Here is a 15485-nt window from a genome sequence, read left to right as displayed (position 1 = left end):
CCTCGGTACCAGATGACCGGAGGACAGCTAATGTAATGCCAATTTTTATAAAAGGCTCCAGAGGCAATCCCAGCAATTACAGATAGGTAAGCTTAACTTCAGTACCAGACAAGCTGGTTGAAAATATAGTAGAGAACAGAATTTCAGAGACATAGCTGAACACTATTTGTTGGGGGAAGAGTCACTACGGCTTTCGTAAAGGGAAATCATGCCTCACCAATCTACTACAATTCTTTGCGGGGATCAACAAGAATGTGGACATGTGGGATCCAGTGGATATAGTGTACTTAGATTTTCAGAAAGCCTTTGACAAGGTCCCTCACCAAAGGCTCTTAAGCAAAGCAAGCAGTCATGGGACAAGATGAAAGCTCCTCTTTTAACCAGTTACTGATCCATAAGACAGGGAACAAAGGATGCAAATAAAATGGTCAATTTTCACAATGGAGAGAGATAAATAGTGGAGTTCACCAAGGATTTATACTGGAACCAGTGCTGTTCAACATATTCATTCTGGAAAAGGGGGTAAATGGTGGGGTGGCAAAGTTTGCAGAGGATACAAAAATCACTCAAAATAGTTAAGTCCAAAGCGGACTGCAAAGAGTTACACGGATCTCACAAAACTGGGTGACTGGATATCAAAATGGCAGATGAAATTCACCACTATAAGTGAAAAGTAATGCACATGGGGAAATATAATCCAAATTAAACAAACAAAAGTGATGGGTTTTAAAGTAGTTGTTACCACTCAGAAGATCTTGGAGTCATCATGGATAGCCCTTTGAAAACAGCTGCTCAGTGTGCTGCAGCAATCAAAAAGCAATGTCAGGAACAATTAGGACAATATAATGCCACTACATAAATCCACAGTAGGCCCACACCTCAAATACTACATTCAGGTCTCATTGCCCCATTTAAAAAAAAAGTTAGAATTGGGAAAAAAATACAGAGAAGGGCAACAAAAAATGATTAGGAGTATGGAACAGCTTCCGTATAAGGAGAGATTAAAGACTGGAATTGTTCAGTTTAGAAAAGAGAAGATATGAGAGAGGTCTATAAAAGCATGAATGGTGTGGAGAAAGTGAATAAGGAAGTGTTATTTATCCCATCACATAACACGAGAATTAGAAATCACTCAATGAAATTAAGAGGCAACAGGTTTAAAATGAACATAAGGAAGTAATTCACAAACGGCATTGTCAATCTGTGGAGCTTGTTGCCAGGGGATGTTGAAAAAGCCACACACACAAAGAAGTTTAATTGGGTTCAAAAAATGATTTAATAAATTCATGGAGGATAGGTTCATCAATGGCTGTTAGCCAAGATGAAAAGGCTACCCCATGCTCCAAGTGTTCCTAAACTTCTGACTGCCAGAAACTGACTGAACACCAGGGGATGGATCACTCGATAATTGCTCTGTTCTGTTCATTCCCTCTGAAGAATTTGGCCCTGGCCACTGTTGGAAGACAGGATACTGGGCTAGATGGACCATTGCTCTGACCCAGTATGGTCATGCTATACTTATGAAACCAATGGAGAATGAAAATTATGTTTGACTGGAAAAGATATTATCCAAAGCTGTTAGTGGGTTAATCAAATGGCTCTCCACTAGTCATGCCTCCACCTTGGGTTTATGATAGCCAGGATTATGGTTACTCCCTAGTTTGAACATGTTAAGAAGATCAAAGGGATGGGAAGAAATAAAACAGAAATATACTGCCACTTGGTGGAAAAGGTAGGTAAGAAATTCTTGCAGAACTTTTAAAATGAAGTTTTCCAATGGATTTCTTGGTAACATCACTAGTGAAAACGCAACCAGCACCTTAGAGAAGATTTATGGTGATGAGTTTTAATAAAATCCCACCCCACTTTAGGAATCTGATTTTGGGACACCTGGCAGGCTGACATCCTGAGGAAGCCCATGACTGGGGACTCTCCAGGCTAGCAGTTCATTTAAAAAACAGAAACCCCCTAAAGGATATTTTGTGGCACTCTTATTTTGCACCCTTGGCATATGCCTATTCTGTTTATGCCTAAAGCCAACAGATAAGGAAAATATAAATTGAGCATTACAAAAGCTCCATTTCCTTTTGCTCTCCCTGCCATTTCTTCCAGCTCTTCCCCAAGACAGATGCAACTTCATAAGACTGCCTCCTCACACAGAAAGGATATTTCCCTGTCGTGCTGGCCAAGATCTAGTGCAGCAGTTCTCAACCCATGGCCCAATTAGCACACAGCTGCGGCCCAGCTGAGTACTAAAAAAAAAATTCAAAGTTTGCTGCTCTGTTCTGATAGGGGGTAGGGCTGGCTGAGAGGAAGACAACCTTTGGCTGCCTTCAGGAGGGCTCTTGCCAGCAGGGTGCTGGTGAGTGCAGCAGAGGGCGGGAGAGTGGGTCTCCAGGAAGGTTTGTGGGGGGAAAGGGACTCTGAGCTGTGAGGAGGCAGTACAAGGGCAAGGTATTATTCCAGACTAAAGAGAAGTTACACACACTTGTATTAAATATATCATCGTCTCTCAAAAGACCTGAAAGCACTTCAGACGTTAAGCCTCAAAATCTCCTGGAGGTAGGTGGAGAGAGATTAAACAACCTGCCTAAGATTAGACTAAATCTGTGGAAGAGTTAGGAAAATAATACCAATCTCCTCTCCCCTGCCCCTCTTCCTCAAGTCCTCTGTCTTGACCACAAGACCTTCCTTCTTCTCATGTCCCTCTGCCAGCAACAAAGTTGAATTCTAAGTTATCTTAAAATGTTTAATACTTCTCTAAACTGCACAGAGAATTCAAATACAGCTATAATCATATCAATGCCCCCAACGTGATTACTGTAAACATGGGCTGTCAGGTTATGAAAAAAAATAATGAAAGCTTGAACTATTTTTCAGAAGCATGACGACGCTAAAATGTTCTTCCCCTCCAGTTTTCCATGGGGTTGTGTTTTAAACCATTCCAGTTTCTTCTTTTTTCACATTAAGTTGGAGCTCTTGGTTCTCACATCCAAGGCTGTGCGCAACTCTTTTCCTTGTTAAGGGCATTAACTACTATAGCAGTGGGTACAAGTCCTCTGAAGTCAATGGTGATGCACCTGCTTATATATGCATTGAACTTGGCCCCAGATCTCAGCTTTCACTTCCCCCTAGGCACAGGCTCCCTCCATGTCCAACATACTCCACTTGCCTAAATACTCCAAGCCTCAGCCTCCCATTCAGCTTTACATTTTCTTCCATGCTACAGGCTATGATAGCAACAGTCTACGTCTTGTCAGCACTGACTCCTCTCTTCTCACGTCCTTAATTAAAGGATTTTTCTCAATTCCCAATACACCTCTACCCAGATATAACGCTGTCCTCGGGAGCCAAAAAATTTTTACGGCGTTATAGGTGAAACTGCATTATATCGAACTTGCTTTGATCCACCAGTGCATGCAGCCCCCCCCGGAGAGCTGCTTTACCACGTTATATCCAAATTCGTGTTATATCGGGTTGCGTTAAATCGGGGTAAAGGTGTACCAATCTCCTCTCTGATGCTCTAATTCCAAGTTTTGAATATAACGGTCTCTCTTTAATACTGTATTTCAAATTAGACCATTAAAGTCCTTGATGCAAGACCCGCTTTTATGTTTCAACAATGTTTTGTTCATTTACTGTACGGCTCTCTAACACTAGTCTATGTAATTCTCGATTTCCCCATTATCTCTTCTGTTACAATTGTTCCTCCCCAGGGCAGGTGTAGCTGGCACTCTGCTCCAGCTTTGATAGAGCAGCAGTGGAAAGCTAACGTGAAAGAGCAGGCCTTAAAAAGAGCCATTGCCAACTTAAATGGAGGAATAGCACAGATTTGAGCGGTGGCTCTATTCCTAGATCCATTTGAATTCCAGGACAGCATTAAATCAGTGGCAGGAAGGTGACAAAGTAGAATGCATTTTCTGAGGACCAGAGAGGCTGCAGGCAAGGTGTTCCTAGTTCAGGCACTGGAATGGGAATCAGAACTTAGTGCATTACCTTAGGCATGTCACTCAGCCTCTGTGGCTTTATTTCTCCGTTTGTATTTTCTTGCCTGTTACTGCTCATTACAAATGTGTGCGCACACAGAGAAGCTCTATTCCTCCATCTCCTGCCTGTTTTACCTAGCAGTGCAAGAACCCAGATTAAGTGCCTTGAGGCAGGAACCATCTTTTAGTTATGTGTTTGTACAGTGCCTAGCACAACAGGCTAATCCATGAGCTGGGCTCTGAGGCAGTACAGTAATACAAGTAATACTAAGTTTTTGTGGCATCAAAACTGCAGCCCTAGTGATTGATTGGGACAGCAGTGGACATTAGGCATTAGAAGCATGAAAGTTATAAAGGAGAAAACTGTTTATGAATGAATATTTTGATAGATAGCACGGTGATACTTTGCTAAAACCTAAATACATAAGATGTAGCAGGAGTGATTGCATCACTGCTATCATGGACAGGTTTTTTGTTTGCAGCTGAATGATATGTAACATGGGGAAGAAAATTAGTATTTTCTGGTGGAATCAACAGCTGGAAAAAGGTGTCATGTCAACTGCTCTGGAGATTGAGCTCATTCATTCACACAACAGGTGCAGGACAAGTAGCCACACCAGGGTCCTGTATTCTGCAGTAAGGGCTAGATTCTGCTGGAGATTCTAAACTTTTGTTTTAAAAAAATTGTTGCTAGCCCATATGGTTGTAGAAACATGAACCAAGAGCAAACCAATGTGTGTATTTTCTTGACTCTGCTGATAATTTTAGAAGAAACATCCAACTAGTGTGCTTAGCCATTGGTGACAGATGTAATAGCCAGTATTTAGAAGTGGAAAGTGGTTGCTGAGGTGGGGCACTAGATACGGGGAGCAGGCTTCACGTAACATAAGAATGGCCATACTGGGTCATACCAAAGGTCCATCTAGCCCAGTATCCTGTCTTCTGACAGTGGCCAATGCCAGGTGCCCCAGAGGGAATGAACAGAACAGGTAATCATCATCAAGTGATCCATCCCCTGTTGCCCATTCCCAGTCTCTGGCAGACAGAGACTAGGGACACCATCTCTGCCCATCCTGGCTAATAGCCACTGATGGACTATCCTACATGAACTTATATAGCTCTTTTTTGAACACGGTTATAGTTTAGTTGCAATCACTTCCCCCCTTGAATAAAGACAGAAGAGAAAGCTGCAATGTATTTCTCCTTTTTCCTGATACCAAACGTGGTACCAGGTGGTTGTGAAACGTTCAAATCAGATAAAAAATGAAATCCTATAAAGACCTATATTTTAAGAGTACCTGAAGCTACCACAGCATTTCCAATTTCCTGCTGAAAATCAGAAGGCCTTGCTGTAGGGTTTAAGTATAGCTTGTCAGGGAGGACACAGGTCCTTGGTAAAACTAAGGCCCTGACAATCTGTTCTCTTTCAATATCCAGCAGCACTTTTCATATTGTTAGGGAAATTCATTCTTAACCTAATTTCCTAGGCGAATTCTAACATTAGTTTTCTCTCTATATAGATGCTTCCTATGCAATTTCAAGTGGATACAGTATCCCCACCAATTATACTTCCTGCCCCTGTTTAGTCTTGCTACACTCTATTAAACAGCTGCTGCCTCGCACCACAGGAATGTGTCAAGTATTCCATGGTATATGCTAGATAAGGCACAAGGGTGTGAAAGGTAATTTATAAAAGCAATTATTTGGACATCTCTAATTTGATATTAATGATGCTCTTTCACAGTCAGATAGCTATGCACAAAGAATCCCTACAACAGGAACACCAAGTGTGAAGTGCTTGGATTATTTCTCAAATGATTTTGTAAAATTTCAAAATCTCTAGGAATACACTCCAAATTGATTCATCATCAAGCTGTTTCTCATGTAAAATCTGTCTTCCAGATGAAAGGGTTCAGATATTTGTGTCAGAACATGGCTCTGAATATTCAGGATAGGCTCCTTGTATTACATTATGATTTCCTTCAGATCATTGCAATAATGCCTCCTTCAGTATACCATCATGTCAGATCCATTTCACAACATGGCTCACTCATGACTTCAGACCTCTGTATGCCAATCAATGCCCCAGCTAGATAGCTCTGCTGCCTCTTCAGATCTTTTTCAGGAGCCAGAATTAAAATCCCTGAATATTCATGTTACAGGTGCAAATAAATAGAATAAAAACAATTAAGCACTAAGACTAACCAGAGCAGAAAAACCATGAACCAAGCCGTGCTGTTAAGACTTGTTCCTGTTGCAGACAGCTACCCAACCGCACCCCACCACACTTCCAAATACCTTTAGGTCACCAGCCTCAGGTTTTTCAGTCTCTGAATCGTCATCTTCCTACAAGACAAGAATTTACAGGATTAAGCTTAAAAGGTAGGCTTGGCAAGTTCCTGCATATATAGCAAGGGGCTTGCATTCAAACAGCCCAGTGACAGTCCAAGACCCTTTCAACCAACAAGGTCATCATGAGCTCTATCCCACCCCTTTGCATGACTAAGAGATGAATCAGATAAACCATGGAAAAAAGAGTTGTTTAGCAAAAGCACAACCCCAAGTAGCAAACATCCCCTGAAGAATTCATACAGCTCCTGAAGATTCAAAACTAGACAATAAAAGGCAGCAAGCTTTTGTCACTTGATAATTCCAGCTGTTAGTTTTTGCTTGCTCTTGCTCAGTAATCCTCACAGAAAAAGCAGCATTTGCAAGACCTACTGCACGCCAAGCATACACCAGCAACATACACAGGACACACCTTGCCTGCCAACCCACTCAGCATGCAGGCTTGGTGGCGCTAAGCCAGACCCACAAGCTCCAAAGATCCAGTGATGCCAGCACACACTGCATCTTTGTCATTCTAGTTTAGTACCCTAAGTCACTTTCACCCAACTTCCAAATACACAGGAGGAAACAGCCGGAGTCTGGAAGGATTTCATTCTACCATTTCCATCCAGAAATAAGAGGGAGATGCTGCACAAAATGCCACCAAATAAAGAGTTTTAAGAGATCAAGTTCTGAAGTGCATTGGCATGGTAAACCCTGCTAAAGATGACCTATGACTTTACCAGGTTTGATCATCAGCTGGGACTACACTGCTCCATTAGCTACTGAACTTGGGTCATACAAAGCTATGTATCTTTAGAGGTAAATACATAACTCAAGTCAAAACATGTCACTTTTGAAGAAATAGAAAGAATATTTTTTGTCCTCCCATAACTTAAAGACCGCTGACTGGATTTTCCCCAAACTTCTCCATTCAGTTTCAACTCTAGCCCGAACCCAAACACTTGATGTTTCAACTTCAAAAAGAAAAAAAAATTAGAAATTTAAAAACTGAAAGACGTTGCTAACGAAAGTGCCATCTCAGTCTTAACTAAGAAGTCAAACTGCCAGAAAATTCAATATACATTATGTATATAAAGATCACAGTAGAGAATAATTCCATGTTTTTTATCAGACTCGTGATGCTTTTACCAATGTGAAGGTGACCCTTTATTTAAAATGGCTATTAAATCAAAGAGAACATAGGGTGAAATACTTCCACGAATATTAAGTCTTAGACAATGCAAAGGATTTTTAGAAGACTACTGCCTTAACATATAGGTACTATTTACAAAACCAAACATACAAGTTACACACAACTATTTAGGGACGTAGCCTACCAGCCAATACTATGACCAATGTAAACATATGGAAAAACAGACAAAAGCTTAGTCTAGGTAACTGGGTCGTAGACCATCCAGGGCTATAAGTCACATACATAACTGGAAGTGTATGAATAATTAGTACAGAGATTTGAAGAAAGTTAGATGCTCTCCACATCTTGCCTCCTCTGAAATGGTGGCTAGCTACATTATACATTCCAAGAAATTATGCATGCAGATCTTGAAAAATCCACTTCTCAGTGTTGAACAAGAAAGTTTTCCTGGCAAGCATTTCAGCCTAACCCATCAGTTCCTGCAAAAGTTAAGATCTCTCTCTCTCTTTTTTTTTTAAAAAAGGATGCTTTTAGCCCTTACATTTGCCAACATAACACTATGAAACTGCATTAGTTTACACTCTTTCTGAATACCCAAAAGTTACTCCAGGGTCTCTGCTGTCACAGCTTTTCTAAGCTGCAGAAGAATGAATTTAACAAGAAAAGTGTTTTACTTCTGCTATCCAGAGCCAGTGAAAGTATAACTTAGCTGTCCCAAACTGCAGCTGGAATTTAAGAACAGAAGCTGAGACACTGAAGTTAATCACAAGGAAGAGTCACAAAAAATGGAATTTGTGGAGAATGATTACAGTCACAGCAATCACTTCCCTCCTGCACTCCTCACGGCAGCTAAAAGCCCAAAGAAGGGGCAAAGCAGCAGAGATACAATCTTGTACCAGCCAGGGCTGTGGAGGGCAAGGAGAGAAAAGCTCCTTCTCTTCCTTTCTGCAGCGACAGGACGGAATAAGCTTTATGTTTCTCAACCACCTACTACCAAGGGTTGGATCCAGAAGATGGTTCCTCTTAGCTGGATCCAGTGATGGAACCCTAAAATAGATTTCTAACTTCCCTATTCGTAGCTGTTTGGCTTCTCATTAGGCCATTGCCCCATGATGAGACTGCCCACCCTTTTGTATCTCATAACTACATTTGGCTTATTGGTGCCCTGTGAAGTTCTCTATATATGTCTTAGGGATGCTTTGCGATACACATTACTCTGGTATTTAAATGCTGTTGTAAACATGCCATGCTTTCATGACAAACAAAAGCCATACAGATCTAGACAAGAAGTCACTGCTACACCATGATACTGATGTAGTAAGTGGGATTATAAACAGAAAAACCAACATGATGCTACACAAGTTCATTCCTGCTAATCCTCCAGCCTGATCATGCAAAAAGCTAGCTGCCCTTTTACAGGGCTTTCCCCATGCCTCTTAGAAGTGCAGCTGAGCTTTCCACCACTCTTCTTTATTTCCCCACTACAGGATTTCAAACACCAATTTTATATTTCAAGAAATGAAGATTTTATACTTCCACTATCAATACATAAAGCCAGTACCTTATCTTATCCACAAAGTGGAGCCAAAATGGCAACTAAAAAGTTAGCCACAAGCAACACAGATGAGTTGAGCTGATATTTTTAAAGGTAGAGTTCTTGGATTTTAAAACAGACAAAAGGAAATTAAGTTATTTGGTAAGTATGGAAGCATTCTGAAGTCCCTATATAGAAGGCACTATAGAAACATTTAAATGGGGAGTCAGACCAGCTAGCATAAGAGGACAAACTACTTACTGAATGTCTACTGTTTTCATCATCCTCTTCCTCATACCCATCCTCATCTCCTTCCAACCGGGTGAAATCATCTTCGCCATATGCTTCTGACACCAGACCTCCTTTTTCTTCTAGTCCATACACAGGGGGGAAAAAACAAACAAACAGAAAAAGCATAATCAAGGCATAAAGTTAACTTAGAACAGGGTGGATAAAAACGATTTTTCAAATCAAATTTTTAATTTAAATTAAAAACATTTTTCTCATTATAAACACACTTAAAATTTTAAATTACAAGAACATGTGTTAAAGCCTAAGTTCACTACGGTCAAATCATTTAAATTAAATAATATTGAGTAATACTTGTTTTTATTTTGACTTTTAAAGAAAGTCAAGCCACCAAATTGTTTGAAGTCACTGACTAAACACTTGGAACAAAAATTTGCTGAAGTGCTAAACCAGTTTTTGACAGCAGTTCCCTCTTCTCTAGGTGCAGAGAGAATATTTTCTTCATTTCAGTTTATTCAACTAGTTCAGTTCAATAACTAGTTCATTCAAAGTTAAGAAACTAACAGAGCTGAAAAAGCAGGCAAGCTCATTTTCCTCTCCCAATCTATTAATCAAAAACTAGATAGGAAGAGATGAGATCTACTAGTTCTAAAATTTCAAAGGATATGGTGACCAAAAATAATCCGGTCAATTCACTAACTAGATTATTTCTTTAATAAATTAGTTTTGTAAAACGTGTTTTGATAATTTTTTCCTTTCTGTATCCAGCACACTTATGGTAAATTTCTTAATAAGAACAATTTTAAAATGCAGGCTTTGTACTTTTAACTGAATTCCAGTGTCCAAGTACAGCTTGACACACAATGACAATGACTGATTTAATAAAACAGAAAATGGTGACAAATGCATTCCTTAACATAGTAAAAAAAAATGTACATTTTATTTGGCTTCTTAATTTAAGCTACATAACTGGTTAAATGTGTAAAGCAAGAGTGCACCCTCCTGATTAGCAAAATTTAGCTTAACAACTATATTTTAGTTGCAAATTAACACATTTGAATGATTACCAACCAATGAATGTCGACCTTTCTTTAGGAAAACTGCTTAAAAAAGTACAATCAGAAAAAAAAAGATTAAAATGAATCCACCCCGATTTAGATGGACACTAACAGTAGCAAGCACAAAATGTGAGCTTTGCAACAGTATTACACCATTCTCGTATTAAGTTTGTGATCCACTATAATCCTGAGATCCTTTTCTGCAGTATTCCTTCCTACGCATTCATTTCCCATTTGTATTTGTGCAACTGATTATTCCTTCTTAAGTGCAGCACTTTGCATTTGTTCTTATTGAATTTCATCCTATTTATTTCAGACTATTTTGTCACGCCAAACTGTCAAGACCATTCTGAATTCTAATCTTGTCCTCCAAAATGCGCACGACACTTCTCAGCTTGATACTGCCTGCCAACTTTACAAGTTTACTCTCCATGCCCTTATCCAAATCATTTATGAATATCTTGAATAGAAGTGGATTTAGGACAGATCCTTGTGGGACCCAACTCAATATGCCCCTCCAACTAGACTGCGAGCTATTGATAACTATTCTCTGAGTACAGTTTTCCAACCACTTACACGCACATCCTATAGCAGGTTTGGCGAAACTATATTTCCTTAGTTTGCTCACAAGAAAGTCATGGCAGGCAGCACCAAAAGGCATACTAAAGTTGAGATATAATACATCTACAGCTCCCCCCTACCCTTGTTATCCTGTCAGAGAAGGATATTAGGCTAGTTTGACCTTATTTGTTTTTGACAAATCCATATTGACTGTTTCTTACTACCTTCTAGGTGCTTACAAAGCGATTATGGGATTATTTGCTCCCTTTATCTTTCTGGCTACCAAAATTAAACTGACTGGTCTGTAATTCCCAATATATTAGCTTCCCACTAGATTCACAGAGAACTTTTCACTGTTAATGCTGATTGTTTTCTTAAGATGGAAACAGCGTCTGACTCCTCTGTAGGCGACTGGAGACAGGAGGTTGCTCCCTTTCTCCGGTTACTGGTGGTGAGAGAGTAGAAGTAAATTCTTCCTTCTCGCAGCTACCGCACGAGATTTACAGCCCCCCAATTAGCATACCGGGGATGAGGTGATACGGTTCCCGGAACCGAAAGAATATTCTCACTTCTGCTACAACGGAGGGAGGGAAAAGAGCAGATTTCCCTTGACCCGGGGAGAGGCTCTCCCTAGAGATTATGAGTGGGGGCGTTTCATCCCTTCCTGGGGCGCTCTGGTGGTGGTGGGGGGGGTTCCCGCCTCTCGTAGGGGCATTCCTCCGCCGCCACTTGGCTCCCGCCCGTGGGTGAGAGGCTGCGGAGAGGAGCGGGCAGCGTTTCTCCGGCGGGGTGGGGGAGAAGTGTTCCGCCCCTCCCGCGGGAACACGCGGGGCGGATGCGACCCCCGCCGGGGATGGGCGTTCTCCAGCCGGTGGAGGAGCCCGGTCTAAGTGGGGGCGCTGCGGGAAGGGGGAGCAACGGCAGCTTCCCCCGGAACGCACCCGCTGCCGTCCCTCCATCGCTGCCCGCCGCGCCGGCCTCGCTGTCGGATTCGGGCTCGGAATCCTCTGCGTAAACCGCCAACGACGACAGGACGCTCCGCTTCGCGGCCGCCATCTTCCTCAGCCCGGCTAACGCACGCTTCCGGCGACCGAGGATGACGCAGGCAAAACGCTAGGATTAGAAAGAGGCGAGCGCTATAGCAACAAGACCCGCCCCTTCCGGCTTGTGATGAGCCTGGGGAACTCAAGCCTGAAGCGCTTCTCGGGTCCGTGGAGGGCCTAGAGACACGTGGCCCTGTTAGAAGGGAACGTGCGCCCACGAGGACGGAACTCTAAATGGCACCTACCGGGCTGGTTAAAGGGGATTGGCCCTGACGTCATCAGCCCGCGCCCAGGCGGGAGCAACAGCAACAGCCGCCGATACGGAAGCTGAATAAGTGCGAGTAACGAGATGGGGGGGCCGCCTGGGCGGAAGGATGTAGGCAGGGGGAAGTGGAGGAATAAAGGGGTGAGGGGATGTTGTGAACAGCTGGGGATAAAGTAGTCCCTGGAGTGAGGGTGCCGATCAGGGGCTGGTCTCTTGGGTCTGGGCCTTCACCTCTCCCTCGGCCGGAGAGTGCAGGGGTGGGACCTTGCTTCAAGTGGTTCCTTTGCCAAGCAGAGTTGCTGCCCTAAAACCAGCTCCGGCCCCTGGGGCCTGTTCTGAGTTAAAGGGGACCCTGAACCTGCCCATTTCCTTCATTCCTTTCCCCTCCTGGTACTTTCGGCTTTGCTGCCTCAGTGATAATTAGGGAGGGGGGAGCTTTCTAGGGGAAGGAGAAGGTGGTAAGAGGCAGGAGTGTGGGTGGAGGGAGTAGACTGAAGGCAAGAGGATCTGGGCATAGAGAGGACATGGGTGTGCCAGAGGGGAAGGAAGGAAGCAGTGAGTGTAAGGGAGAAGAAGGCTGTGGGGGCAACTGGGAAGCAAGTACAGGCAGAGAAAACCAAATGACGCAGGGCTGGGAGTGAAATCAGGCCCGGCAAGCAGTAAGGTTGGCAGAGAGGGGAGGAGAGCAGGTGAAGATGGTGCCAGTATGAAAAGAGCTGGTGTGAGGGGTTAGGAGGGTAGAGGCCATGGGATGAGAATTGAGAGCAGGCAGAAAGGACACAGATGTTCCCTTAGCCTTTCCTGTTTAATCAGGCCATTCCCCCACAGCAAGCTTCCCAGTGGGGTGGCAGGTTGTGTGTGAATCAGATGCTCTGCTCAGTCTAAAGAACGTACTGCATAAGTGAATTCTCTTCTTGCTCAGTTGTTTCTGACATGTGGCTCTACATTAGAAGCACTAGCTAGAGCTGTCTCTAAGAAGGGATTTGCCACAAGTGTAAATGAGATTAGATTTTCCTTATTTTTAGGATGGGGGAGGGAGGCTGATTTACATGTGATTCTGTCTCTGTAAGAGAGAGACTTTGGAAGCATAGATACTCTCAGAAAAATATTCCTGGAGCAGTTTAACCCATGATGCTTTGGCAGCCAATAATCTAATGGGAAAAATTCTCTCTCAGTGACCAAGAAAAATTTGTGACTGGTTGCTGGTGTGAACAACAGTTGAGCTAAGTAAGCTCCTTTCCTTCTCCTTTACCTTGACCTATTTCCAGTACTGTACCTATAGGATGAACGACTACACTCCCTCAGGCCTAGATGGCAAGGTTCAGAAAACTCTGAAAAAGATCTTTGGGTTTGACTCCTTTAAAACATCTCTGCAAGAGAGTGCAACCATGACAGTGGTGAAAGGTAAGGAATGACTGTCTTGCTTGGGACTCTAACCTTGTCTCTTCAATTTTCAGTCTTGCTGCGTGAGATGGTGTTCAAAGAACCAGTGTCACACCTGTTTTAATGTAGTGTCAAAATCCCAGGATCCTTCTCTTGTTTCTGCTAGAAACCAGCACTTGCACGCAGCTGTTGCCAGCAGCCAGGGTGGCATTAGATCACCAGTATGGTTCTGCCTATTAAATAGCATGGTATTGGTTGGCATCCTTCTTTGTCAGTGGATGCTGTTTAATACAGAGAGAGTTTATTTGAGAAAAAATATTCTATCTATAACTGAGAGATTCTCAGTTCCAGTCCAGTACTGGGAGAATTTGTGGTAAAGTTTAACAGGCTGCGGTAAAGGTCAGGTGATTTGGTAGCTGGATGTAGACCCTGCCAGATGAATTAAAAGCAAGCTTCTCTGGAAGTGAGCTGATATAAGTTTGGTATGTCACTTAACTTCTCTGTACTTTGATTTACACCTCTGGGTAGAATAATTCCTGTCACCCAAGTGTGTTATGAGGCTTAATTAATGTTTATAAAGTGGTTAGAGTTGCTTGGAAGGAAGCCAGTAGAGAAGTGCAAAATATTGCTATTATTATTTATTATTATTCTTTTAAAAATTAAAAGAAACCTCTCTCATGTTGGCGTGCGGCATTTTACTTGCAGAGACACACTTCCAATGCAATGTGTCTTGTCATAGAATGTCATAGGATATCAGGGTTGGAAGGGACCTCAGGAGGTCACCTAGTCCAACCCCCTGCTCAAAGCAGGACCAATCCCCAATTTTTGCCCCAGATCCCTAAATGGCCCCCTCAAGGATTGAGCTCTCAATCCTGGGTTTAGCAGGCTAATGCTCAAACCACTGAGCTATCCCTCCCCCTGATCTAGAAGACTTTGTGCCCAGTTCTCCAGGGCAGAATCTAGGTGAATTGCCATAGTTTAGTAGCCTTGAGCTTTGTTTTGTTGTCTTTGCAGGCAAGAGCGATGTCTTTGTATGCATGCCCACAGGGGCAGGGAAATCCCTGTGCTACCAGCTTCCTGCAGTTCTGGCAGTGGGCATCACCATTGTCATTTCACCTCTGATTGCACTGATTCAGGTAACCATCTCCTGTTAGCTGTGGAAAAGCAATCAGTGAAGGGAGGGTGGGGAGACTGTGTGGAAACACAGTTGGGTCCAATCCCTTCACCCACTGCCAACCTCTGATCCCAGTTTGTCTCTCTATTCTCATCTTATTGATGTGGGTTTGGTTTTCTGATCCTGTGAGTACAGTAGGTAAGAATACTGCTGCTAACTGCTTTGACAGTAGAGTTTTTCCAATTAACCGTAGTTTAAAGTATCCTGGCTTGCAGAACCATGGCAGGTCTTTATCACAATCTAACATCCTAAAGGTGGGAATAAGGGGACTTGAACTAAACTAACTGCAGGAGGATTTTTTTTTTAAAACCTTTAATAGGTGATCTAAATGATCAGTTCTCTCTCCTTTTGCCCCGTTGCCTGTTACCTCATTCAGAGATGTACTACCTGGAGGCAGCACAGTAGAACGTCTAAAATGGATTAAATTGGACCATTCCTAAGAAGAAAACTATAATTTTATTTATTTCTGTAGTAAAAGCCCTGGGAAATATCATTTTTTTTCTCATAAGATATTTTTCTAAGTATCAAGCTAGCTTTCTGGCATTCTTCCCCATTCCATCAGGAAAGAGGAAGTTTCAGGCAGCGCTACTCCTTAAACACTTAAGGCTTCAGGGCAATTACATATGGACATTTAGCCTTTTCTGGTGCTTAGTCACCCAGTTGTGAACAGTGGCTTTCCCTGAGTATATTTTCTGTTTTACTTAGACGTATGTAATGCATTTGACTTAATACCACAGAACATTCTGGT

At 42.5% G+C, this 15485-nt stretch overlaps 2 protein-coding genes across 8 annotated transcripts in view; one reads left to right on the top strand and one right to left on the bottom strand.

Moving 5' to 3' along the window:
• SAP30BP (SAP30 binding protein) overlaps positions 1 to 11971 on the bottom strand; it is a 54458-nt gene extending 42487 nt beyond the window's left edge. The window contains exons 1-3 of one of the 4 annotated variants that reach the window (XM_084646560.1): positions 11814 to 11971; positions 9266 to 9375; positions 6285 to 6332 (exon numbers count right to left, since the gene is read on the bottom strand). In XM_084646560.1, coding sequence (XP_084502686.1) covers positions 6285 to 6332; positions 9266 to 9375; positions 11814 to 11928 — 273 coding nt within the window. In that variant the 5' untranslated portion in view covers positions 11929 to 11971. The remainder of the gene's footprint in view (positions 1 to 6284; positions 6333 to 9265; positions 9376 to 11813) is intronic. The other 3 variants (XM_084646561.1, XM_084646562.1, XM_084646563.1) reach the window with 3 other exon arrangements.
• Positions 11972 to 12022: 51 nt separating this feature from the next.
• RECQL5 (RecQ like helicase 5) overlaps positions 12023 to 15485 on the top strand; it is a 59322-nt gene continuing 55859 nt past the window's right edge. The window contains exons 1-3 of one of the 4 annotated variants that reach the window (XM_084646558.1): positions 12023 to 12250; positions 13449 to 13584; positions 14578 to 14699. In XM_084646558.1, coding sequence (XP_084502684.1) covers positions 13464 to 13584; positions 14578 to 14699 — 243 coding nt within the window. In that variant the 5' untranslated portion in view covers positions 12023 to 12250; positions 13449 to 13463. Of the gene's footprint in view, positions 12322 to 13448; positions 13585 to 14577; positions 14700 to 15485 lie in introns of those variants that run through there. The other 3 variants (XM_084646557.1, XM_084646556.1, XM_084646559.1) reach the window with 3 other exon arrangements.

This window comes from Lepidochelys olivacea, assembly GCF_965140295.1.
Source record: "Lepidochelys olivacea isolate rLepOli2 genome assembly, chromosome: 14".
NCBI classification, from domain to species: Eukaryota; Metazoa; Chordata; order Testudines; family Cheloniidae; genus Lepidochelys; species Lepidochelys olivacea.
Note: the sequence above shows the minus strand (reverse complement) of the source record. Positions and strands in the feature narration are given on the sequence as shown.